Source organism: Centropristis striata, chromosome 24 (genome assembly GCF_030273125.1).
Source record: "Centropristis striata isolate RG_2023a ecotype Rhode Island chromosome 24, C.striata_1.0, whole genome shotgun sequence".
Lineage (NCBI taxonomy): Eukaryota > Metazoa > Chordata > Actinopteri > Perciformes > Serranidae > Centropristis > Centropristis striata.
Window position 1 is genome coordinate 5,535,881 of NC_081540.1, and position 26,237 is coordinate 5,562,117.

The following is a 26,237-nucleotide window of genomic DNA, read 5'->3' on the forward strand; positions in this document are numbered from 1 at the left end:
GAATCTTCCCATGACTGTAGATGTAAAAATGACCAAAAAAAGGACACAAAATTATCAATCAATTATCAATTATCTTGTTTTCTCTAATGTCTTGTTCATTTTAATGCCTAGTACAACTACAGGAACATTTGTTTCTGATAAGAGTTTAATTTAAGAGCTGATATCTAGACATTTTCCATGGTTTTCTTGATAATGATTTAGGTTTTTATCAAGAAAACCATGTTAAATGTCTAGATATCAGCTCTTAAATTAAACTCTTATCACCTGTTTTTGTTGTTATCATTATATTTGTCCAAACAAAAAAAAAAGTACTGGCCTGTCACAGATGTATCGGTGTGGTGTAAATGCTGTCCAATATGCGCCAATATTTACAGTATATGATGCAGAAAAAGATGCTTAGAAATGGTGTCAGCAGCACATAGTTACGCTCTGACTTACAATATGTTGGCAAAAAGGAAAAATTGGAGACAAAAAGCTGCTTCTTCAGCTTTAAAATCCAGCTGAAGACAAGAAAGCAACATTTGCATTTTGGAAAATAAAACAGCAAACTTAAAAAACATAGATTTGATCTATTGCAACATTCATAAACAGCACAAATCATCAGCCGTTTGTGCAGCACGCAAGACTTTATATGCAAAGAAATGATAAGTGTGCATCCAAAAACTCTTCCTTTAAACACTTCATGCTTTATAAATGCTCAACAAAACACTTCCTCCTGATAACTGAAAGGAAACTCTGAAGGTTTTACTTCAAATGGGTTCCAGGTAGATGACTCATGACTAAATGACCTCACTCAGCTCGAAGAAAACACTGCAAATTGATTTTTTGCCTTCTTATTGTTTGACGAATACTTCAAAACACAATCAAACTTGATTAACTGAAGGACTGATTAGCTTTATTGGTTTTCCTAACTAGCTGTAATGTGAACTGCATGTCTCAGATGAGGCTCAAGACTTAAAGATGTGCATGAATCTCTCACTCAAGATGATTATTTTTGCTGTAAAACACATGAACAATACATCCAGTTTCTCACCTGTCTGCTTTAATGACACTCCAGCCTCATCATGCACATATTACATCTATATTTAGTGCAAGAAAAGTGTAAATATTGGCTTTGTTTGCAGCTCAGGCCGTTGGCAGAGAGGACGGTGCACTTAAAACACACACACGGTTCAAACGAGCACGGAAAAACACACACACACCCACACACTCGCCCACACACACACACATTTTTGAACAGAATTCACCCCCCATTTCATTCTCAGCTGCAGCAGATGCTTGATAACTATTCAGCAATCACACTCTCTTCTTTGTCACAAGCGCCACTCTGCAGGCTGTGTCAGCGCGCGAGACGGGGAATTTAACAACCTGCTAAATTTGTAAATGACAGACTGTGCTGAGAAATAACAACTGTATTTATGGAGATATATCTCTCGACTTGGCGCTGCAGTCCCCTGCTCGAGGAAATGTAAGAAAATAATCAGGTCAGAGCCTATAGTGCGACATGAGAGATGTTATCCCTTCAAGAGCAACATTTTCTCACAATGAGGGAGAAGAAAAGTTGTGACACTCTTACAAGTCGTGTCACCGGCATTAAGACGTGTTGCAGAGAGCTGACACATGATGCAACGGCTCCACGTTCAAAGGGAAGCAACAGAAGTATCATCTGGCCTCCACTGCTGCTGGATCTGAGCAGCAAGACAGCAGCTGTAGAGGGAGAATAGTCGGCGTGCAGACGGATATTAGTCTGTTGCACCATGAGGCGGAATAAAATGTACCAGCATGCAACGTGAAATGAGAAGTAATATGATTGGAGGAAAAGTTGATGCAGAAATAGCTGGTTAGGAGTCAAAGAGACAGATTTACCTTTCCCTTCACTACTGTTGCTACGTCTGTTGAGCTGCAGAGATGATGGTGGGAGATTCACCATGCAGGGTTAATGCTTAACCAAGTGTCGATTATCAGGAATTAACGGCCAGAGCCACCCGGCCTGCAGAGGACATTAACTCCTGAGTATGGACACCTTGAAGGGCGTTAAACCACTTAAACCAGAGAAAATTAAAGGTATATTTTCATGCATTTTGCAACCAAAAGATACAGTTTTGCACAAGTTAAAAGGTTTGACAACCAGTACCATCACATGAGGTTCTTATGCAATGAAAACTTGACAAAAAAAGAGATACTTCTGGTTCCACTCAGCTCATAGAAGCCTTTTTTTTAAGTTATGCCCCTTGAGGGGCATTAAACTGCATTTAGCAGAGAAAATAAAAGCTATATTTTCATGCATTTTGCAACCAAAATATCGAGTTTTGCACAAGTCAAAAGGTTTGACAAATGCCTGGAGCAACCATTACCATCACATGAGGTTCTTATGCAATGAAAACTTGACAAAAGGAGATATTTTGTAGCCCACTCCGCTCATAGAAGCCTTATATAAGTTATGCAACAAGTCTATAACATGTGCATGCATGCACATAACAAACAGTTTGTTGAACATCACAACTAAATAGCTATCCATGTCATTGTCTCTAAATTAAAATGATTTCTTGCATGTTTTAATAAAAAAATATCCATATTGGTGCAAAGAGGGAGCAATGCAATAGATTCTTGTATCAATATTTAGTCCCACACCTGATAAACACACTGTTTTATGCACCAATTGCTCCTTAAAAACCTTTAAAAAAGTACAATAATATTCATGTAGCCATGCAATCAAACCCATGCAATGAAAAACTTGACAAAAGGAGATATTTCTAGTCCACTCAGCTCATTGAAGCCTTTTTAAAGTTATGCAACAAGTCTATAACATATGCATGCATGCACACGGCTGATAAACAGTCATTGTCCCTAAATTAAAATGATTTCATGCATGTTTTAATAAAAAAAAATCCATATTGATGCAAAGAGGGAGCAATGCAATAGATTCTTGTATCAATATTTAGTCCCACACCTGATAAACACACTATTTTATGCACACTTTTGCTCCTGCGTTTTCCCTTTGAAAGGCAAAAAAACCCTTAAAACAAAGTTGATAAAAGACATTTAGCCATGCAATCAAACCCATGCATGCATATTACTAAACTTGCATAAGTACAACATTAAGACAATGTGTGAAAGCTGCATTCCAACATGATCTCACAGAAATCCGTGAAATAGCCACGGATTTCGCCTAACTCAAAATCCGTGGAATAGCCACGGAATCGCTCAAATTTCCGTGAAACTGACACGGATTTCGCTACAATGCAAGTTAATTACAGTCATATCCCGTGGCTATTCCAACATACAAAGTGATTATGTATATTCACTGAGTGAATATTTAGAAAATAAAACATATATTTCAAAATATGATTTTTTTCACTAAAAATGAGAGAACTGTCCGCCATGTTTTTTGTTCTGACCGCTGGGACCTTGAAAGTCACATGACTTGGAACAAACCAATAGGAACAAATATCAATGGGATGGCCACGGGATATGACTGTCTTTAACTTGCATTGTAGCGAAATCCGTGTCAGTTTCACGGAAATTTGAGCGATTCCGTGGCTATTCCACGGATTTTGAGTTAAGCGAAATCCGTGGCTATTTGACGGATTTCTGTGAGACCAGGTTCTGCATTCTCTACATGTTGTAGACATATTTTTAATAACATGCACTCTTCTTTTATTGTCGTCGTTGGCTCTTCGCCTTATCTGCTCAGCCGTCACTTCTCATATTCACCACAGAAAATTATTCCCCGTGCAGCAGGGAGGACCAAATTACAACAGCTTTCATGAATTGGACACAAATTGAATTACTGTTGTGTTATATCGTCAGTAATCAAGAGGTGTTTTTAATCAAACTGTCAGCCGTTATAACCTGCTGCATGTGACACGGCGTGAGGAGAAGCTGATTTAGAGCGGTAAACAACAAGACAGCCTCGCCTCGACTCTTCTCCGGTCGAATCAGGGGTGTTGAGTTCTTGTGTTTGCAGCTTTTTCAGGCCGAGAGCGTGGGCACGGTTCAGTCCTTCAGCTCTTTCACCGGTAGACCAGCAATTTGTCTCTCAGCACCTGCTGTTAGAGAGCATACAGGAAGAGGGCAATTTGGTTATCTCCTGGCTCTCTGCACCTCTCAGCCAGCTCTCTAACCTCGTCCGGTTTTCCAGCAGCAGAGTCCAGTCCAATCTTTAACTGCTTGATATCTTACGCTATTTGAGCTCTGAGTATTCTCTCTTTCTTTGATACTTTATTGCCACGGGCTGCAGCTGTTTCTCTCCCTGCAGACTGCAGAAAAAGGCTTTTATTCAACCACTGGAGTGTGTTATTTTTCATGTGAGTCCTCGTAAGCTTATGCTGCAGCATCCGACGTGTTTGTGTGGACTCGAGACTCAATTTTGGAGCCTTATCGAGCCACTACAGACATAAATGGGGCCTTGATTGGGGGAAGACAAGGGGAAGAGGCGAGGCGCGGCCCTGTAGGATTTCCCCGTTAACATCTTCCTCGGTGGGGACAGCTTAACACAAATTGAGCCGTCTCTCCACGGTCTCGCTCGGCTTGTTAGCGGAGGGGGGGCGGCGGCGGGGCCAGGAGCCCCGAGACTCAGATGACATTTGAGGGAGCCGACTAGAGCTCTGGCCTTTTGAAGAAACAAGCCACAGAGAGGCAGGATCACTAATTAGCCCTCTGCGTCCCCGAGTCTCACAACTTACTGTCTTGTTAGATTTCACACCTCAAGTTCAACAAATAATGTAAAAGGATACGATTTAAATTTAACTAGGAAAGTAGGCAGAGGAAAGAAGTTCTGCTCAGACTGAAAGTGACATTTACATTGGGCTATAAATAATTGTATTGTTGCCTTTAGCAACTCATCTGTCTGTTAGTGCACCTTGATGATCAACATCAGCACCGGGAGCCTCAGAGCTCCACTCAAAAGTACAATTTTTAAATAATGTGCAGCATGAATGGCAATCACATAATCCGTGCATCCATTAACATTTTTGTGGCTTAGATTCCTGCTTGACCTTCACAGAATTACAACGTTCGGTGTGAATGAAAATCAGGAGAACGGTGTGAGAGCGGAGCGGCGCTGATCTCAGGCTGCAGCGCAGATGCAGCAAATCGCTCACAATTATTTAGTTTAGGTTTAATTGCACATGATGCAGGCGAGCAATTAACAGAACAATGTGACACGCGATCATCCATTCTCCACAGCAAATTATATTGACTGTTTGATCCGAGAGCTGGAGGAAGGAGGGGCGGCAGGTGTTCCTCCTGCAGCTCCGCCTCACTGCCGACGTGCCGCTGAGCAACACATACACCATGTCAACATGTCCTTATCAGCCAGTCAGCTGCAGGCAGCACCCTGCAAAAGTGTGAAAAAATGCTGTAAAATAAGATGCTTTCAGAAATAGAAATGTTAATTATTCAAGCATTTTTTTACACCTGCCTCAGAAGTTCTGTATATACAGTCATGGGAAAAATTATTAGATCATTGTTTTCTTCAATTTCTTGTTTATTTTAATGCCTGGTACAACTAAAGGTACATTTGTTTGGACAAATATAATGACAACAACACAAATAGCTCATAAGAGTTTAATTTAGGAGCTGATATCTAGACATTTTCCATGGTTTTATTGATACTGATTTTGGTTATTATCAAGAATGTTTCCATGACTATAGATGTAGAAATGACCAAAAAAGGACACAAACTTATCAAAATAGACACAAAATGACCAAATAGATGTAGAAATGACCAAAAATACATGTGAAAATGACCAAATAGACACAAAATGACCAAAAATAGATGTAAAGATGACCAAAAAAAGACACAAAATGACCAAAAACAAATGTAAAAATGACCAAAAGGGACACAAAATTATAGAAATAGACACAAAATGACCAAAAATAGATGTAAAGATAACCAAAAAAAGACACAAAATGACCAAAAATAGATGAAAAAATGACCAAAAAAGACACAAAGTTATCAAAATATATGTAAAGGTGACCAAAAAAAGACACAAAATGACCCAAAATAGATGTAAAAATGACCAAAAAAGACACAAAACGACCAAAAATAGATGTAAAAATGACCAAAAAGAACACACAATTATAGAAATAGACACAAAATGACCAGAATAGATGTAAAGATGACCAAAAAAAGACCCAAAATGACCAAAAATCGATGTAAAAATGACCAAAAAAAACACAAAGTTATCAAAATAGACACAAAATGACCAGAAATACAGTCATGGTTTTCTTGATACTCATTTTGGTTATTACCAAAAAAACATGGAAAATGTCTAGATATCAGCTCTCTAATTAAACTCTTATCAGTTATTGTTGTTGTTCTCATTATATTTGTCCTTTAGTTGTACCAGCCATTAAAATGAACAAGAAACTGAAGAGAAAAGTTGGTCTAATAATTTTTTCCCTGACTGTACAATGCAATGATTATAAATGTTTCTTTAACTTGCTCCTAGAAAGAGTCGGCTGTGTTTATATCCCCCTCCATTCTGCACAATCACATCTTCTAAAAATTGTCACTAAAGGACTTATGATAGCTAATAACTTCACTAATGAGCCATACTGAGTTTTACTTTCATGTCAGCACTCATTTTGTCACACTCTTCAGATGATGGATATCTCGCCGGGGAATGAAACTCTTCAAAGTCTGATTACTCTGTGCAACTCGGCCAATAAAGTAATCTTCATCCCCCTCTCTCTCTCTCTCTCTCTCTCTCTCTCTCTCTCTCTCTCTCTCTCTCTCTCTCTCTCTCTCTCTGCTGGCTCAGAGCCCCCCAGGCCTCGGCGGCCCCCCTCGGCAGCCGATCCGGACCGGGCATGCGTGGTGGTGCTCTCCGACAGCTCCGACAGCGAGCCGGCGACTCCTCCGAAAGCGCGCGAAGACAAACAGAGCGACGAAGAGGAGGAGGAGGAGGAGGAGGAGGAAGACAAACAGAAAGCAGGAGCAGCAGAGGAGGAGGACAAGCGGCAGCTCAAAGGCAAACAATCAGCGGGAGAGCGAGGAGACAACGTGGCTGTGCGCCTCCCCCCCGACCACACACAGGGTAATCCCACCTGCAATCTTCTCCTTCTCATATCTAGGGAAATTGGCTGGTGCCGCATTGTCACCTGCCCATATAATGCTGTTTAATATCATCACCGCAAACCAATAAGGGACTATATCTCATTCCATATGGGGCTGGGCGTTATTATTCTTACTATTATTAGTATCTAGTTGGGGATATATTGCCTATTTCTGCACTCAGGAAGCTACAGGAGAGTAAAAACTTCTCCAGAGTGTTGAAACAAGAGATCAAAACACACACAGGAGCATCGCAATAAATTAGGATATCATAGGGAAGTTTATTTATGTCAGTAGTTCAATTCAAAAAAGTGGAAATAACACCTAAAATTCAGTGTCTCAAAAAATGTGAATATTACAAAAGACCAATTTTAAAAAGTATGTTTTATATGGAAATTTTGGCCTCTGAAAAGTACGTCCATCTTATAATTTCAATTTTTTATCTCATAATTTTTACTTTTTTTATCTCATTATTTCAATTTTTTTTATCTCAAAATTATGACTTTTTATCTCAAAATTATAACTTTTTATCTCATAATTATAACTTCTTTACTTATTAATTTTTTTTATCTCAAAATTATGACTTTATCTCCAAATTATGAGTTTTTATCTCATTATTTCAACAGTTTTTAAAGTTAAATTTTGACTTTTTCTCTCAAAATTATGACTTTGATTTTCGATTTTTATGTCATAATGATGACTACAAAAGACCAATTTTCCAGAAAAATTGAAAAAAAAATACTTCTTTGACTTGAACTACTGGAAATGGACGTTTCCATCATATTCTAATGTATTGAGATGATCCTGTATTATGTGATTACCAAAATACAGTGTTTAACAAATGTATCAGACCAGCGGTTTGTGCCACATGCTAAATTAACAGCATAAATAATTAGCAAAATCATTTTTTATCTTTCTGTAATAGTTAATACAGCAGAATGTAGAAAATCTTTAACTGGAATGAACAAAAAAAGACAGAAAACAAACCAAAAAGTGAAAAACAGACATAAAAGACTAAAACAAAGACACAGAATGACCAACAGAGATGTAAAATGACCAAAAAAGACATAAAATAAACAAAAAGACACAAAATTACCCCCCCAAAAAGCCATACAATGACCAAAAAGTGACATATAATGAACAAAAGTTTGAGTTTTAATTTGACTATTTGACTTGAACTACTGGAAATTGACTTTTCCATCATATTCTAACGTATTAAGATGCACTGTACACACACACACACACACACACACACACACAAGCTCTGAGCTCAATCAGTGTCCAGAAGGCAGCTGATGAGCTTCTGATTGGCTGTTTTTTTAATAAAGTGGACTGAGGTCTAATTACATAAAAGGCACAAGTTCCCTCCCGACACCAACTTCTCCTTGAAACACGAACCGTCCACTCGGGTTCTCTGTGTACGTGTCTGCAGGTCTCTGAGGGACGAGAGGAAACAAATTCCCAATTACACACTGTGTAATATTGCAAATTAAGACCTCTGTGTTCAAGCACTTGTGTCTCAAAGGGATACGCAAAGCAATAAATTGCGCTAATTACAAAGAACTAATTACACCGCGTGCAATATGAAGAGCACTTAAAAAAAAATTGCCAGACTAGCAGAGTCTAAGAAAAGCCTCGGTGTGACCTGGGTGTTGCCTCTGAAAGCACGCAGACATTTTGGGTCGGAGTTATTGAGGAATGAAACTGAGCTGACAGCAGTTCAGAGCTGCTGCTGCTTCTTCTCAAAGCTGCTTTGTCCCATACTTAACATGGGAGGGAATATTGCACCAGCCGTTTAGGTTTTAACAGGCAAGCTATCAACCCCTATTACCCTCTAACATCCTGAGATCAGTGTGCAACAACTTGGCACATTCTCCTCCTCTCTCACACACACACACACACACACACACACACACACACACACACACACACACACACACACACACTCTGACATCTATTAGTGGCCAGAGATTGTCGAGTGGTTAATTTCCCGTCTCTGTAGCTACCTGAGCCCCCCAACGATCTGGGATTGAATCCCACTGCAGCTTCCCCTGCAGAGCCTCCTGCACTCTGTGTGTCCCCCCTACACACACACACACACACACACACACACACACAGGCGAAGAAATACTAAAGGTGAGCAAAAGGCCTGCTTTCTTTCTCTCTTTTTTTTGTTGAAAACACCTCTATTTCGAGCAGCTCTAGGGGAGAGATAAAAGCTCGGCTGTCGATCAGAAATGGCAGCACTCAGGAGACTCAGCTGGACGCCGGCTCGGCCCCCCACCTGCCCTCTGGACACGAACATATCCATCTATTGATCCATTGATCTATCTATCTATCTATCTATCAGCCTCTCTGTCTATAAACCGAGCTCATTAATGGTCGATCTGTCTGCTGTCTATTTATCTGTCGAGATACAACGTTTGGTTGTCTGAGGGACCGAAGCCTTATGATTCATATCAAATGTTAAGTATTATCATAGTGCTTCTGTAGAATAAAATATCTATCTATCTATCTATCTATCTATCTATCTATCTATCTGTCTATCTGTCTATCTGTCTATCTGTCTGTCTGTCTGTCTGTCTGTCTGTCTGTCTATTTATCTATCCATCTATCCATCTATCCATCCATCCATCCATCCATGACTTCGGATGGGACGAACAGACTTTGACACAGGAGAAAAAAAACAACTTATAATGACCAAAAACACATACAATGACTACAAAAAAGACATAAAATTACCCAAAAAGATGTAAATTACTAATAAAAAGACATTAAAATTGACCAAAAAACAATGAAAAATGACCAAAAAAAGATGGAAAACGACCCAAAAACACTTACGATGACAAAAAAAGACGTACAATTACAAAAAAAAGACATAAAATGACCAAATAAGACATAAAATTACTTTAAAAAAAGACATAAAATGACCGGGAAAAAAACTCAAAACCTTCTCAAAAACCCCATATCTGTCAGGATCTAGTCGTTAGCTGTTTATCTGTCCAGATAGTCTGATATCTGTCTGTATTTCCCTGTCTGTCTCTCTGAGCTCTGGTCCTATTGGTGGTGAGTCAGTTTGCCGGTCACATGCCGTCTGTGGCAGCGTGGGTTTAGTATGAAACACAGCGGTTGTCCAATAAAAGTGACCTATGGGGTCAGGAGGAGCGCTGCCTAATGATTTTCCTCCACCTGCCCGTGGTTTTAGAAGGCAAAGCGCCGCGCTGCCGGCCGCCCCCACCTCTTGATTGCTCTGAGATTACTTTCCTCACAGCCCAGACAGGCAATCACTCCTCCTCCAGCTCTCCCTCCGTCTCTCCCTCTCTTCTTACTGTCTGTCGCCTCATCTATCTGCATGACCCAAACATGGTTAAACAGTTGTTTTTTTCATCCGGATGTTAGTTCAAACGTGGCAGCAGCAGCATCCGTTACAGCGGATCTCTTACTTGAAGTTCTTTATTTAAATATATATGTCTTTTGTTTCGATCCTGCAGAAGATGAGATGACTCAGTCCAATTAGGCGGTGTTTTCTTTCTCTCACAGTAAAATAACAGATAAATCCCTCGGGGTGTTTTGAAGGCACTGTTCATACTGTGTAAGTGACAGTCTAATAAGACGGCTTTGTAAGATGAATTGCCCCCATCGTATAAATGGCCCACTTAATGCAGCTGGCGCGTTCCGCCACTACAAACAGGGGAAGGGGGGAAAAAACTGCTTACAACAAATATAGGGTGCACACTGCAGAGCTGCTGGCTTTCATTACAGATGCAGAAGGACAGATGGATGGGGCTTTGTGAGACGCTAGTGTCCTAAAAAATGTTTTGGCTGCAGGTTTGCAGCGGTGCTTGTCGCCTGGTCGTCTTGGTATTTTCAGACACAAAGTGGCCCGTTCCCGCTGCAGCCGGGCTGAGATCAGAACAGCGTGTACCAGGCCAGAGCCGGGGAAATTACACCTACGAGGACGGCACACATAAAGATGAAAGATGTGGGCATTGTGCAGGATAGGTCAAGGAGGGAAGGGACTTAACAGGATGAGCTCACCTTTAAGCAAAAAAGTTTAAATTGCATCACAAATTTTGGGATAAATCAGCGGCGGGAGGTCGCTACTTTCTTTGTGCAGGAAGCATGCATTATAATGCAAAGTTTACCTCAAATAATGATTGTAAAAGAGTGAATATTTGTGTAATATGACAGAATTAGTCTAAATGTCTTTCTGCAAGATGCATAGCTGCTATTTGAGAACTTACAGTACATGCATTTGCATGAATAAGTTATTGAATAGGCCAGTAAAGTGGAGAATTAAGCATAAAAATAAAGGTAGAATTAATTTGCACATCTTCAGCAGCAACATTTACAGCAGAAAATGCACCAAAATACAAATCCCCACCAGCCTGATGTGTATTTTCTGCAGCAGATACATTAAAGTTCTTCTCAACCTGCAAACTCGTCATTTTTCTGATTAAATTGTAGCTTAATCCTGATTGTTAGGGCTGTGGTTGGACAGAACAATATGCAATGTTAACGCATATTAATGCCCAAATTAATGCAGAACCAAAGTTAAAGTTCTGAAGGTAAACTTTAAGTTGTTCTGCAGCACAACAGGTGCATCAGTGTGCAGAACCTTCAACCTACGGCAAGCACAAATAAAATGTTGGAGCTGGTCGACCCGTCTGCAGCACGTGAATAGAAAAACTAATACACATTCGCCGACATTATTTGCAATAAATTCACATTTATTTATAAGTCAACACACATGCATTGAAGTGTAAAACAAGAAGAATAAAACATAAACATAGTGGTTGTATCAGCTGCTTCCCATCATCTGCAGTTGGCTTGTCAACACAAAATATAAATCTCTAATAAGATCATTAAAAGACTTTTCTAAGATTGGCAGAAAATCGTGTTGTTTAACTACAGTTTGTTCTTCGGAAATCAAATCAAATCAAGTTTGCTTTGCTGGCGTTGGGGAAACAGACGTTTACGTTGCCAAAGCAAGTGTGAAAAACACAAAATGTCAACATAAACATATAAATGATGCTTGTGCAGTTAGAAAATATATACATGTTTTGGCAGATCAAGTACAAATTAATAATGTAGACATGCAGTTAAGCTTCAAACACACACTTTTTTTGCACATTGGTGTTCATAGGCACTTATCAAATCAGATCAAAATCAAACGAATTAGCCTTTATTGTTATTATATAGTCAACTATGCAACGAAATTGAGAGTGCCACTGCTTAAGGTGCATAGTTAAAGCAATTATAACACAAAACAGACATTAATAAAACATTTAAAAATAAGTTGCGCTAAACTAAAACAAGGACAAGGATGTGTGATGTAATAAATAAATATAAAAATAAATAAATGACCACTGAAAATGCTACAAAAGTTACAGAGGAGGTAGATAGTATGTCTTGCACATGTCAATTTTATTGCACGTTGTATCTCAACCAGCAGATAAAGCAGTTTTTGAAGGTATTTTATGTCTCTGATGTCTGTGAACCCTCAGAGTGTTTCAGCTGGATGATGTCCCGGTCCGAGCAGAGACCTGGTGCAGGTTCACGGCTGCACCTGTTCCACAGGAACGCTGGTGTCACACACATCAGCCCGTGTCAGTTGTTTTCCCCTATTAGCAAGCCAAATGCACACACACACACACATACACACACACAGAGGCAGACAACTGGCCAGGCGAAGTGATTTAAGGCGAGTATTATCAGAGTGTTATAGGTCATTGTCTAAATGAAGCGTGGTGGAGCAGCGGCGGTCTCATTTCCAGCGCCTGACCTTTTCTTGCTCGATGCTGGCAGAATGAGCGAGCTACATGGCTGACATTAATGACCTGCTCGCTCTCTTCTCCTTCACTGTCTCTTTATCTCTCTCTCTCTTTAGAGCTGCTTTCTCTTACTGTGTTCAGCAAATTCCTGATGTGAGAATTAAATTGGGAGATTTCTGTCAAAGAAATGTAGCCGCACAGAGCGAGCGAGCCGACATGAAAGGAGTAGCTCAGCGTACCGCAGAATCTCCTTATTTTCTTGTCTGACAAATTGAACCAAACACCTGTGCAGGACCAGAAGCTAGAGGCAGGTTCAGATCACGACAGGACTAACTGTGAAGCATGATTCTGCAAATGCATGAGTCATTTTTTTTTTTCACCTCATATTTCTGCAGAATCTTGAGTTTAAAAGCAACAAACAGCGAGAGGCGTGAGAGTCCAATCAGGATTTTAAGAGACTTCCCTTTTTTGTTCCGCCCCAAAAAATAAGTATAAAGCATCAAAATTTACTTAAAGTACCAAAAGTTAAACTACTCATTCTGCAGAATGCACCCACTCAGATTGTTTAATATAATCTAAATATATTATTACATTAATTAACTGTGAAGCATGATTCTGCAAATGCATGAGTCATTTTTTTTTTTCACCTCGTATTTCTGCAGAATCTTGAGTTTAAAAGCAACAAACAGCGAGAGGCGTGAGAGTCCAATCAGGATTTTAAGAGACTTTCCTTTTTTATTCCGCCCAGAAAATAAGTATAAAGCATCAAAATGTACTTAAAGTACCAAAAGTTAAACTACTCATTCTGCAGAATGCACCCACTCAGATTGTTTAATACAATCTAAATATATTATTACATTAATTGTATTATTTATGCATTTATTTTAGCAGCATTTTTCCTCAAAGTAAGGCTCTTTTAACTACTTAATATACTGTATGTCATATAAAAAAAGGTCTAAATACTGTAAATTGATCATGTTTTTTGTGTTAAATCCTGACCTGAAAAGTAACTAAAGCTATCAGCTAAATGTAGTGAAGCTGAAGTATAAAGAAGAGCTTAATTGAAGTCATTTTAAGAGCCGGTATTTTTAAATCTTGGCATCATTTTGGTGCTACAAAGCCACATTCTTCTTCTGTTCATTCAGAACAATCTGTGCTCTTAGAAACAATGAATTAAATAAGTCTTGAGCCCTCCTCGTGTGAGTTGGCTGCTACATCAGCTGCTCAGGCTAAATTGTCTTTCCTATTCCTGCAAGAATGAAAATGTTAAAGATAATTACCTAAACGTTTTCATTTCCGATCCTCTAATCAGATGCGTGAAAGCAATAACAGTTATATATATTTCAAACATGCGCCCTGTATGCATACACATTTTAATGACCTGCTACAAATGTCATATCTTCTCAATAACGTGCTGGCTGTAATAAATCTGCAGAGCTGCAGGAGTTTAATGCATCTGCTCGTCGTTGCATCACCAGAGGAGCAAACAGAGGTACCAATAAAGCTGTGAAAGTCAATAATGAGCCAATAATATATACTCAGTGAGATATTAGTCTCCCTCTCTCCCTGCAGACCGGAGAGCTGCTGCTGCTGCTGCTGCTGCTGCTAATGACGATGATGAGGCCGATGATGGAGATGACGCCTGCCCCGTCTACCCGGGCCTGCAGTTCTGCGCCAGCCAGTACACAGACCGAATATATCTTTACTCCAAGGTACGTGAGCGTGCATATTAGATAATGGTTTGACTGGGATCATAATGGGAGCAGAGACGTTTTACTAATGATTATTCCTGGATATTTTTTATCTCAAGGTTATGTAACAGCCTGCACCTCAAAGTGCCTCTCTGTTTTTCTTTCTTCATTTCTGTCAAGTTGTGTTTTTTTGTGGAGGGCTGGAGGATTTCCGGTTAACTTGCAGGAACTATTCCTAGATAGAAATAGAAATATTCAAAATCCAAAAACAACATGACTTTTCAAAACCTTTTTTTTTTCTTTTCTTTTTTTCCAACAATATATTTATTGAGTTTTGTTTTACAAAATTGACACATAGGTGACAGTAGCATCATTTAAGAACAAGAGTCTTTGAGGATCCTTTCAAAATAGAATACATGAGTATAGAGCAAATGAACATAAGTATAAGTATTCAGAGGGTAAAATTATTCTGCTCCAGGTTCATTTATTAAATGACAGATTATTATTATTTTTTTTTTTTGGCAATTTACTGCTTTATTAGATAGTGACAGATAGAAAGGGGGAGACAGAGGGGAAGACAACAGCAAAGGGACCTCAGGCCGGATTCGAACCTGGGTCCGCTGCAGCAAGGACTCTGCCTTAATGGTACGCAATCTACCAGTGTGAGCCACCGGGACACCCTAAATGACAGATTATTGTTCTTAATATAATGTATAAAACGTCCCCATCCCCTTTGAAACACCTCTTGTTTATTCTTAAGCGTGTATGTAATTCTTTCCAGGTGCTAACATAAAGATAAATCCTTAAACCACTGTGATATGCTGGTTTACCAATGTTTTTCCATGTTAACGCAATCACTCGTTTTGCCTGTAACAAACACAAATTAAGAAAAACCTGTTCATGGTAGTTTATGTTATGCCCCTCTGGGTTTAGACCAAGTAAAAAAAGTCTAGGTTCCTGAAGTAATCTAATCGATAGAATCTCCTGAACTAAAACACTAAACCTCTTCCCAAAACTCTTTGATTCTCGGGCAAAGAGTGTCCCTTTATCTTCACCACATCTAGTGCATGAATCAGGTATGTTACTGTTAAATTTGTTTAATTTTACTGGTGTAATATCTCATTAACCTATTATACTGTAAAAGTTTTAGGCGTGTATTACCTGACTGGATCTGGGCTGTCTTACAATCTCTATGCCACTGTTCCACTGACTTTCAACACCTTTAATGTAAGTAGAACTTTATCAAGTTTAAATTAATTCTCAAAGTACCTGCAGAGGGTGACCTGCACCTCTAACCGTGCTGCCAAGCTAATAGCGACTCGGTGCTCCAGTTCTATATGCAAACATTAGGTGCAAAATCAAAAAAATCACAAACAGCAGCGCTAACAGCCACACACAGTTAGAGGGAAATTATTAGTGTCTGCAGAGAGATGGTGGTGAATGAAGCCACAGCAGGGGGCGTGGCCTCTGTAGGGGGCGTGGCCTCAGCAGCCCTGTAGATATTCAAGTCTGGACTGCAAAAAAGGGGTGTCTAAAAACAAAATAAACACAAATGATCTTGCTGCATGGACATATTGTTTCACTTGACAAGAGTTCTTGAATTAAGATTATTAAATCTAGAAATAAGCATGTTGAACACTTAAAATAAGAAATTAACTTTTAAAACAAGATAAATTATCGAACACTTTTTTTTATCTTGGTAAGAAACAAATAATTTGCAGTGTGCTTGCATGAAATCTGGTTGTTTTATTTAAGATTATGTTCAAAAAATATTTTTCCCAAACTATATTTAACTTTCCTGTTAAGGGCCAACCTTCAATTGTGTAAATTCCCTGTTAATTTTGCAACCCTAGTCACAAGGCACTTCTGATTTCATCAAATCAGATCAAAATCATGAAATAGCCTTTATTGTCATTATATAGTCAACTATACAACGAAATTGAGAGTGCCACTGCTTAGGGTGCATAGTTAAAGCAATTATAACACAAAACAGACATGAATAAAACATTTAAAAAATATGTTGAGCTAAACTTAAACAAGGACAAGGATGTGTGATGTAATAAATAAATATAAAAATAAATAAATGACCACTGAAAATGCTACAAAAGTTATAGAGGAGGTAGATAGTATGTCTTGCACATGTCAGTTTTATTGCACATTGTAATTAATTTATCGTGTGTGGGTGTTGAGAGTCAGACAGTTCAGGGAAAGAAGCTGTTTTCATCCTGATAGTTCTGCATTTTATTATTAGTATTTATTGTAGATTAAAACAGGACTCTGTGTTTAAAACCAGACGTCTTTAGTGAGAAAAAATGGCCACATGACTACAAATCTTATTGTAGGTGGAGCCTCAATTTGACGCTCGTACCACTCTTCCCCATGTCCACATCCAATAAATCCACAGAGACCAGCTCGTTGAATGTTTACTCAGAAAAATTCAGGAAAAATACAAAATATAAAATGTCACAAAATGAAATAAAAATCGCGTCCTATACACGAAATTAGAAAAGTAGTGGGGAGAGATAGAGAGAGGTCAAAAAACTATTGGGCTCCACTCCCCGCTTGTCCTGACTGACCACAAAACACATTACCTACCAAATTACCGTCACCAAACACTCGCGAGAGTGACATATTAAAGGTACAGTCTTCACAAAACAAAAATATATCTATCATATATCTACCAAAACATGTACATATTGTAAATATTATCATTATTATTTCTTATGAACTTCATATATTCTGTTAACAACAAAAAACTGCATTTATGCTCCTACAGTTATTGTATCAAACTTATTGTAGTTCCGGTTTTCCTCCTCGAGCATTCTGGGTATTTATGTCCCCTCATTTATTTCTGCTTACTCGTTCAAATGAAATACTTCTAAATGGTTGTCATTAAACTCAAATATGCCAGAACAAACACTCAACATAAATCTTTAGAATATTAATTATTATTATAGTAATAAAGTTACAGCTGCACTCACTGCGTGTGTTTTTATATGTGATGTGCAGAAGAATTCAGATCTCTTACTGAAGTAAAACTGACCTGATCACAACCTGACGGCACATTTAAAGACAGTTTCTGCAGATATGTTGCATGCATTTCTCATGCACTGAGTGTTTTGACACTTTTACAGTATTTATATGTCATCTAGATGCTTTTTGATGCAAAAAGTCTGCAGCTGTATCTGATGCATTCCTCCATTCAGAGATATTTCAGCTTCTCGTGTCCCTCTAGTTTAAACGTCTGATATCAAACTGTTGTTCCTGCAGCTATTTGAAAACACTGACATATCAGGTTTAGACTTTCTAAATGAAAAAGTCTGTGATGTAACAGTTATTTCAGGGCGGGTAAGTAAAACTGAAAGGGCATGTAGAGCTGTGATATCCACTTGTGTTTTCTTTCTCACCAGCTTGTTCCTGTCATACTCAGCCGAACAGTGAACAAAGCTTAATTAATTCCTTTTCTTTTCTTATTGAGATCTCTTCATCAAGACGGAGCTGCAAACAACAATAGAGTAAAGAAGCTGTTCCATCACGCTTTGCCAATTAGCAAGCAGGACAAATGTGAGAAAATAGACAGAGGCAGTAATAAGAGAGTCAAAGTTTAAGAAGGAAACTTAACAGTGATTGAAAGAAAGTTCTACTTAGAGAACTTGTCGTTTTATGAAGAAACTGTGGTGCAGAATGACCTGGAGGCTTGTTATTAACCCTCACCGCCTCCGGCCTACTGTGAGAAAAACAAGAGCCTCTTTTAGTTATTTCGCTGCTTAATTTCTCTGATATTAATTATGGTAAAAGAGGAAAAAAGAAGCTCTTCAAATACAGTCATGTTCTGTGATTCAATAGAATATGAATAGAAGAAATGACAGCAAGATATAAACAAGGATCCACCCATCATGTTGACCCATGATGCTCTTTTATTCTTATCATGTTATGTGATTTATTACATGCACAAATGTTTTTCTTTAAGTCATGCAATTTTACATTTCTACATCAGTTTACTTGTCTCGTGCAGCACTCAGCCTCTCATATTTTTGTGTGGGTCTAATTACCTAAATGTTAATGTTAAACACCTTTATTGTGATCCAATACAAAGAAAGCTGACTGTAGGTAACTTTGCACCAAATATTATATAGTTGTGGTTACGTCAGGCCACAAAAGAGACGTTATATTGCAAGTGATCCTGCAGGGAAGTTAAAAAGAAAAAAGAAGCACAAATTCAATACTGCTTTCACACCGTAGCTGTTTGGTCCTCTTGAAACGAACTCTGCTGTGTTTTATTGGATAGTTTGTTTGGTTTTTGCTGGTGTGAACGATCAAACGGACCAAAGAACCCAAACACTGGTCCCAGGGCTCCAGAATAACTGTTTTTACTAGGAGCACAGTGGCCCCTAACTTAAAATTGAGGTGTGCAAGCAGAAAATTTAGGAGTGCACACTTTATATCTACTTGCAAAGTAAATTTTCACATTTCCTCCCATTTGAACTGTATAACTGATAAATACTTTGACAATTAATGCAGAAACTACAATGTTTTAAATTCACATTTAAATTAGGTTTCAGACTGGAGCAGAAGATGTCAGCAACAAAAAATATTTAATAATGTAACATACTGTTGTTTTAGCCATGTCTTCCTGTATGTGAACGATGGTTTTGATTAAAATAGTGGTTGCTGCTGAACCGCACTGAACATGTTGCCTCAACTCCTGTCCATTTATTGTTTTATTAGCTGCATCCAGTTAAACACCCAGGAAACTCTGTTACAATGATCATTAAAAAACCTGCAAATTTACTGGTCGCACATGCGCGAGTAGATTAAACATTTACTCCCACTGTCTCAAATTTTAGGAGCAAAATGCGACCATTAAGGGGCAGTCTGGAGCCCTGGGTCCGCTAAAAAAACAGGGTCCAGGTTCTTTTCCAAGTGCACCTGAGTTCAGTTCTCTGCAGGTGAGAATGCAGTCCAAGTCGACCAAAACATAGAGGATTCTGGGCTGAATTTGGGCGGAAATGTGAGAAAAAACTCCACCAACAATTCATTAAAGGGTCAAAAGTGTCCGCTCTTTCCCTCACAGATTCTCTCCAACAAACGAAGGACATTTGTTTACATAAAGCTCAGAGTGGAGAAACAGAACCAGATGAAAAACAAGTTGTGGAAGTAGCACATGTACCTGCACCACTCTGTGGGTGGATTAATTAGTCTGGAAATGAGGTGTAGTCAGACATATTGTTGGAGGCTATTTAAACACAAAAATGAGAACACATTAGAGGTGGTTTGTGCATCAATGCTCTTCCTCCTCAGGAAAATAGATAATTGTGCATTTGCTCACATGTTGCAGGTGCACCTTTTAATTATGTTATCACCTGTTTAACTATGAAAACTGGAGTTACAGAAACTAAAGTCAAGTCAAAGTTTATTTATAAAGCACTTTTAAAAACAACCTCAGTCGACTAAAGTGCTGTACAGTTATTAAAATACAATAAAAATCATACACAAAACAATAAAATAGTAATAAAAACTCAATCTAAAAACAGAGTTAGAGTTAAAAAGGAAATAAAAGAAGTAAAAAGCCAACTGAAAAAGCTAAATGTCCCAAAGAGTCAGTTTACTTTATCAGTTTGGACATGTATGATCCTGTCTTTGTACAGTAGATTTCACACAACGTTCTTCATGATTTATAATTGCTTTTGTATTTTAGATTCTCTTTCTTGTCCTGTAGTAGAAAATCACTCCTAGTACTCCTTTAATATGACTATTTTCTGCTTTCTTGACAGACCAGGGTCTAATAGTGTGAAATAAATGGATGCTGGAAACATAAAACAATTGAACATCTCGCTGCTCTGTTCAAGTAGTAATGAACAACAGCAGCAGCAGTGATGGAGCGCTGCACAAGTGTTAGATCACTCATAAATTTGTAGATATCCACTAACAAGCTCACAGTCGGTTGGTTTTTGAAAGAGCTGACCAAGAGATAGCAACAATGCAGCGAGCGCTCATGTTCCAGACTCTGGCTGAAGGTATTTCTCTCAGATAATCATGTTCTCTAAGCTTCTTTTACACTGAACTTTGTGCACCACAGCAGACTAAGATAAACTTCAGTTTAACCCCACGCTGACTCTGATTACACTCCCGTGCATTCTTGGCACTCGTCTTGAGTGCCACTTGCCAGCAGATCTCTGTATTGATCGGATTGTGACACTTAACGCCCTTTTGTTTCATTCATGAGGGATCAGATCCCTCCCCGCTAACGCAGATGCGAGACAAGAGGGTTTTACATAGAGAGGAGCGACTGAATCACCAATAGAATATTACCCTGACAGCAATAGACAAGTGTCATGTCCGTGTGGCTGAGGCGATAAGCCGCACAGATAAATGTCCCCCGCTGTCGTTTAAATGATAAACTGTAGGAATTCTGGCTGGAAAGCTGTCACATCGGGATAATCCTGGAGCAGGCGCAGGATTCACCCAGGGGGGCCGCTCGCCGCACAATCACAGGGAGATTTGTCACCGGGGTTTCAATGAGAAATATTGAGAGTATTAGGAATTTTATGTGCATTTTCAACACATCAAACAGTTGTTTTATTCAAGGATTGGGTGGGTGGGTGGGTGGTTTGTTTCATGTCGACACCAGGAGCAGCAGATGGGTGGAGCTTACCCTGTCAGGATGATTCAGACGGCCATTCTGTCGTGATAAACTTCTTCTGAAATCCTCCACTGTGACTCCCCACATTTTGTGGGACTCATTGTTTTGTTATATGTGACAAACACCTGAAATACTCAATCTATAAGGTCAATAACTACAGCATACACTGTAAACAACTGGAAGTTTTTGTACAGATAATCCCTTTAAAATACTGACAATATAGGGTGGATTCGGGTAATGTGGGACACTTAAGGTTTGGCTGGTTTATTTCCTGCTTAAAGTAAATATAGTCATCAAAACCTTTACTATTGGTCTACCATGGGTGTCATGTGACTGAAATGACATAAAATATTTTTACATTTAGAAAAATATTCACTCTTAAAAAACCTACCTTTTATCTCAAGATTATTATTTATTTTTTTGCTCAAAATTTAATGGTTTTATAATGATGATTCATCTACTAGATGAATAGGAAATGTGCTTATATGCTGTACACAAACATAATAATTTTTGTATTTTTTTAATTGGAGAAATTTGTGTCTGCCTAAAAAATGTAATTATTAAAATGAATTTAGAAAATAATTTTATTTAATATTATTAAATAATTTTAAAATAATACAATTTAAAATAAAATAATTATAAAATAATTACACTTATTATAGAATATTATAGAATAAAATTTAAAGATAATAACATTTAATATTATTAAATAAATTTAAAAAAATATTACACAACAAATAAAAAATAATTGCATTTCAAATTATATTAAAATTGTTTTTACAATTTTTTCATTTGTATCATTTTAAACTGTATTATCTGATTTTGGATATGTTTGTGAATCACTCATTAGCTTGTCATTTGGGAAGACAGAACATCTTTTTTCATTCCCACGCAGAAAAGACAGCACGACCCGCTCCTCCACTCCCCCGACTCTCCATGATATTTATTCTGCCATAATCCAAATAAACACGTGGGCCTGTGAGCACTGAGAGTACAGCACAGGAAGATTCCCTAATGTTGATTTGTATCTCTGAATCTCTGTCAGCTGTGACAGGTGTTAACCTTTAAACATTGTTACTTTCTCTGGTGTCCTGCCTGTCCTCTCCGTCCACCATGTCAAAGCTTAAAAAAAAAAAAAAAAGCACTGGTTAGACTCTTTCTTGTAAAATGTCCCTGATATTTGGCACAATCATTGTTGGCTTTTGCAGCCACTAAACATGAAAATAAAACAGAAACAAACCATGTAATTCTCAAAGCTCCTGCACCTCTAACCGTGCTGCCAAGCTAATAGTGTCTGCATGCTGTCTGAGGTAAGATGCAAACATTTGGTGCAAAATCAGCCCCTTTCTATTGCAAAAAAAATTTCACAAACAGCAGCGTTAACAGCCACACGTAGTTAGAGTGAAATTTTTAGCGTCTGCAGAGAGCTGCTGGTAAATGAAGCGCATTCATAAGTACGGATATAAGAATATACGAATATAACTCAAACTCCTTTATTTTGGGATTCAGTGGCAGTACGGTCCTCTCAGCTCCCATACAGGTCATTTTTAATAAACAAACAGATTTCTGGCTCAGTCTGACTCTCATGATGTCCATAAACTGATTCGCTCACATACGCTCACTGTGTGAATGTGGACTGAACACAGAACTTTAATTAATATAAGTTCCTGACCAATCGGTTGCTCTGACTCTGGAGATTTAAACCATTAATCTTTGCGGTTAAATAAGCTCAGTCAGGTTTAATAAAACCAAAACAGCACGAGCCCGTCCCAAGTAGTAATAATAATAATAACTTTTATTGTGTTGCACCTTTGGAAACAATTATACAAGTTAAAAATCAGTGAAAATAAGTAGAAGGTCAGGAAAAGGCAATACGGTAAAAGTGAGTTTTAAGAAGAGGTTTAAAAGGTGAAACTGAGTTTGCTTGAGTTGTTCTGACCTTCACACTTTAACCTCTCATGCATTGCTTGCTGCCACTTTGATAATGCAATCATGTGCAAAAAAGAGGCAAATTGCACTCTAGTTTAAGCAACTTTATGGGCGTGTTTGCGTCTTAATATCTTTCATGAATCGGACCTTATAACCGGATGGAGAGCGGTTGCAAGTGATGCACAATCCCTGAGTGTAAGCAGCTTCTCAGGCTTTAAATTGGCAGTAATGAAGCAGTAATAACTGTGGAAATGTTCTCTATTGTGGTTATTTTTTACAATGATTATGCAGATACCTCCAAGCTGCCGCAGTATGATTACACATAATCACAGCAAGGTACATTCTTGTGGGTATATGCAGTTTTTTATTTTTTTCTACTCTTCACAATGCTCATTATTTTTGTTACTAATGCATGCGTGCTGTCACAAGAGAAGCATTATCTTCAAAGTAGTATACATATATTAGAATAAAAAGAAGAGAGATCACTAACGAGCTCCTTGGTTTCCACGGGAATTTCCATGGAAACCAATAAAGAAAAAAGTGAAGCCAGATTACAGAACTTGAATGTAATTGGCTTCAAGTTCTGCAAGTTAGTCATTAAAAATCTGATTGCTTGGCTGAAAATACCTGTAGTTTAATACAATTGAGCTGCACAACACAATGAAACTAATTGCATGTAAATGTTATAAAACTGTTTCCGCGGCTACTAATTACAGAGAAGCTTTCGGTGCAGCAGGTACATTTGTCATACATGTTCCACACAGGAACAAACGGCTTCACATGGTTTCATCCACTACACAGTGATTTATTTCAAGAATGACAGCTTCTTTTGTACTTTAACCCTCTGAACCTATACTAGACGTTTCCGGGGCGTATTTCGTTCTTTTTACATTTTATTCACTGTGTACTTTTATTCCACTGCAATATATATAATCTATATAAATCTATAAGTCCTGCAGCTCTATGGAATCAGCACAATCATGGCTAGAGATGGGAACAACATAAACATGTCTGTGTGCAGGACAACACAGTTAGAATGACAGAAATTTTATTTTTTTTTAAATTGGAATAAAATGGAATTTATATATAAACACTCTCCCAATTATCATAGATGTTGGAAAAACAAAACAACTCAAAATTAACCCCCAAAAAAAGGATCAAAATCCTCAAAAAAAGAAACAAAATGACCAAAATAAGCCGGAAAATGACAAAGATACCAAATTACCAGATAAAACACAGAATTTCCCAAAAAAAAAAGCCACAAAGTGAGCAAAAAAGGTGAAAAAAGATACAAAATTACCAAAGAAATCACAAAATTACCAAAAAAAGACACAAAATTACTAAAAAGACACAACATTGTTTAAAAAATACACAAAATGACAAAAACGATGAAAAATTACTTCCAGTTTCCAGTGTCTCATGCCCTTTCCCCTCTGCTCTGTGTAAACAGCCTCTCCTGTCCTCTCCCCTCTGCTCTGTGTTAACAGATTCTTTTCTTTTTTTTGGCATTTTACATGCTTTATTGAAAGCGAGAGACAGATAGAAAGGGGGTGACAGAGGGGAGGACATGCGGTAAAGGGAGCTCAGGCCGGATTCGAACCCGGTACCACCGCAGCGAGGACTGTAGCCTCTATACATGGGGCAGATTCTCAGTGAATATTTGTCACGTGACCGTGGGTCTCAGCAGAATCAATCATGTCTTCACAGTGTCTCTGAGGAGCAGAATATAATGTTTTTAACAGGATCTGGTTAGTGCTAACACTTTATTTTAAATGACACATGTAGAATATTCCTAACCGACAATCTGCTCAAGGATTGTTGGTAAATTCAGATTGTGACGATAATGCCTGTTATTACAGCTTCTTTCTACGATAAACGGTGTATTCTTGGTGATCTTTTAAAGAAAACAAGAAAACCCATTATAATTTTGTCTCTAGGTAGACTTCGACTACTTCACTTCTGACATTAACATGCATTTTCTCTACACTTCAAACTGTCTTTCATAAAGCCTCACCAGGATGTTTCTTGCTGTGGTTCTGCAGCCTAAATTCAATGAAACTGCAGCCTTTTTTTAGTGTAAGTGTATGTATATGACAATGAACGTTTGATGCTGATATTCTGGTATGAAAGACTAAAAGAATATACATAAATATCTTAAATACCTGTCAAACTATAATCACTATTATCTAATGGCAATGTGAAGCACTTTATCCTGCTATTTTACAGCAACATGGCATTAACTTCTGCTGCCAGAGAAAGAAATTCTTCTGTTGTTCAGAAAACAGAAAGACACCCACCTCCTGTGACACATCCATCTGACAGCATCAGGGAGGTTTGCTCGCTGTCTATCCCTCTCTTAAGTTATATAACGACAATATTACCCTGACATTTATTCTCGTCAGGCAGCTGAAACAACTACTGCATCGTCATTCACTCGGAGCTGCAGCCAGTTAAGCGAGCGTGCGTGGTTGTGTTTGTGTGCTCTGGTTACACCGGTGACTCAGCAGCAAATCCCACGTTTCACCAACTGTTTGGGCAGGAAAACACGAGGAGCCGGCGAGGAACCTCCAAAGAACCATGAAGGGACTGTGTGTAGCGTAGTGGTGCCACTATGTCGCTTTTACTGCTTCAAAGAGCCACTGAGTGTGTTTTATTTAGCTTGTGACTGAGAGTGGATGGGTTCAGATTGTTTTTTTTGGCTTAAAAAAAGTCAAATTAATCAAAAAAATCATGGTTTCAGCTCCACAAAGCTGAAAACTTTCATTACTCAAGGTCCAGTCACCCATTATGGTGCCTAACCATACAAATAGTTTGCTGATTTAATTTTTTGATTGAATAAAAACATCAACCCATCTTGTAAAAAATGTATCTTTTGTATTATAAATCAGATTTAGGTGAAAGTATCAAAGTGCTAAATCCACCAGATCGTATTCAGAAGTCTTTAAACGAGTCGTCTTATATAAGGTTATGATGTCATAGATTTACTATACTTAGGTAGAATGTGCAGCTACAGTCATTACAGTCATTCCCCGGCTGCAAAGATGGTGCAAAAATGCCTGAAGACGCCTAGAAGAACCAGAAACCGAGTTACGGTTAAGGTTAAAGTTTCCTTAAAATTAAATCAATTGCACAAAACATCC

The 26,237-nt window shown here is 38.3% G+C and overlaps 1 protein-coding gene across 1 annotated transcript in view; it reads left to right on the plus strand.

Moving 5' to 3' along the window:
* The window catches only part of zranb3 (zinc finger, RAN-binding domain containing 3), a 114,185-nt gene that overhangs the window by 57,605 nt on the left and 30,343 nt on the right, over positions 1-26,237 (plus strand). Inside the window, exons 14-15 of the mRNA XM_059327838.1 lie at positions 6,768-7,043; positions 14,407-14,546. Of these exons, the coding sequence (XP_059183821.1) occupies positions 6,768-7,043; positions 14,407-14,546 (416 nt within the window). The remainder of the gene's footprint in view (positions 1-6,767; positions 7,044-14,406; positions 14,547-26,237) is intronic.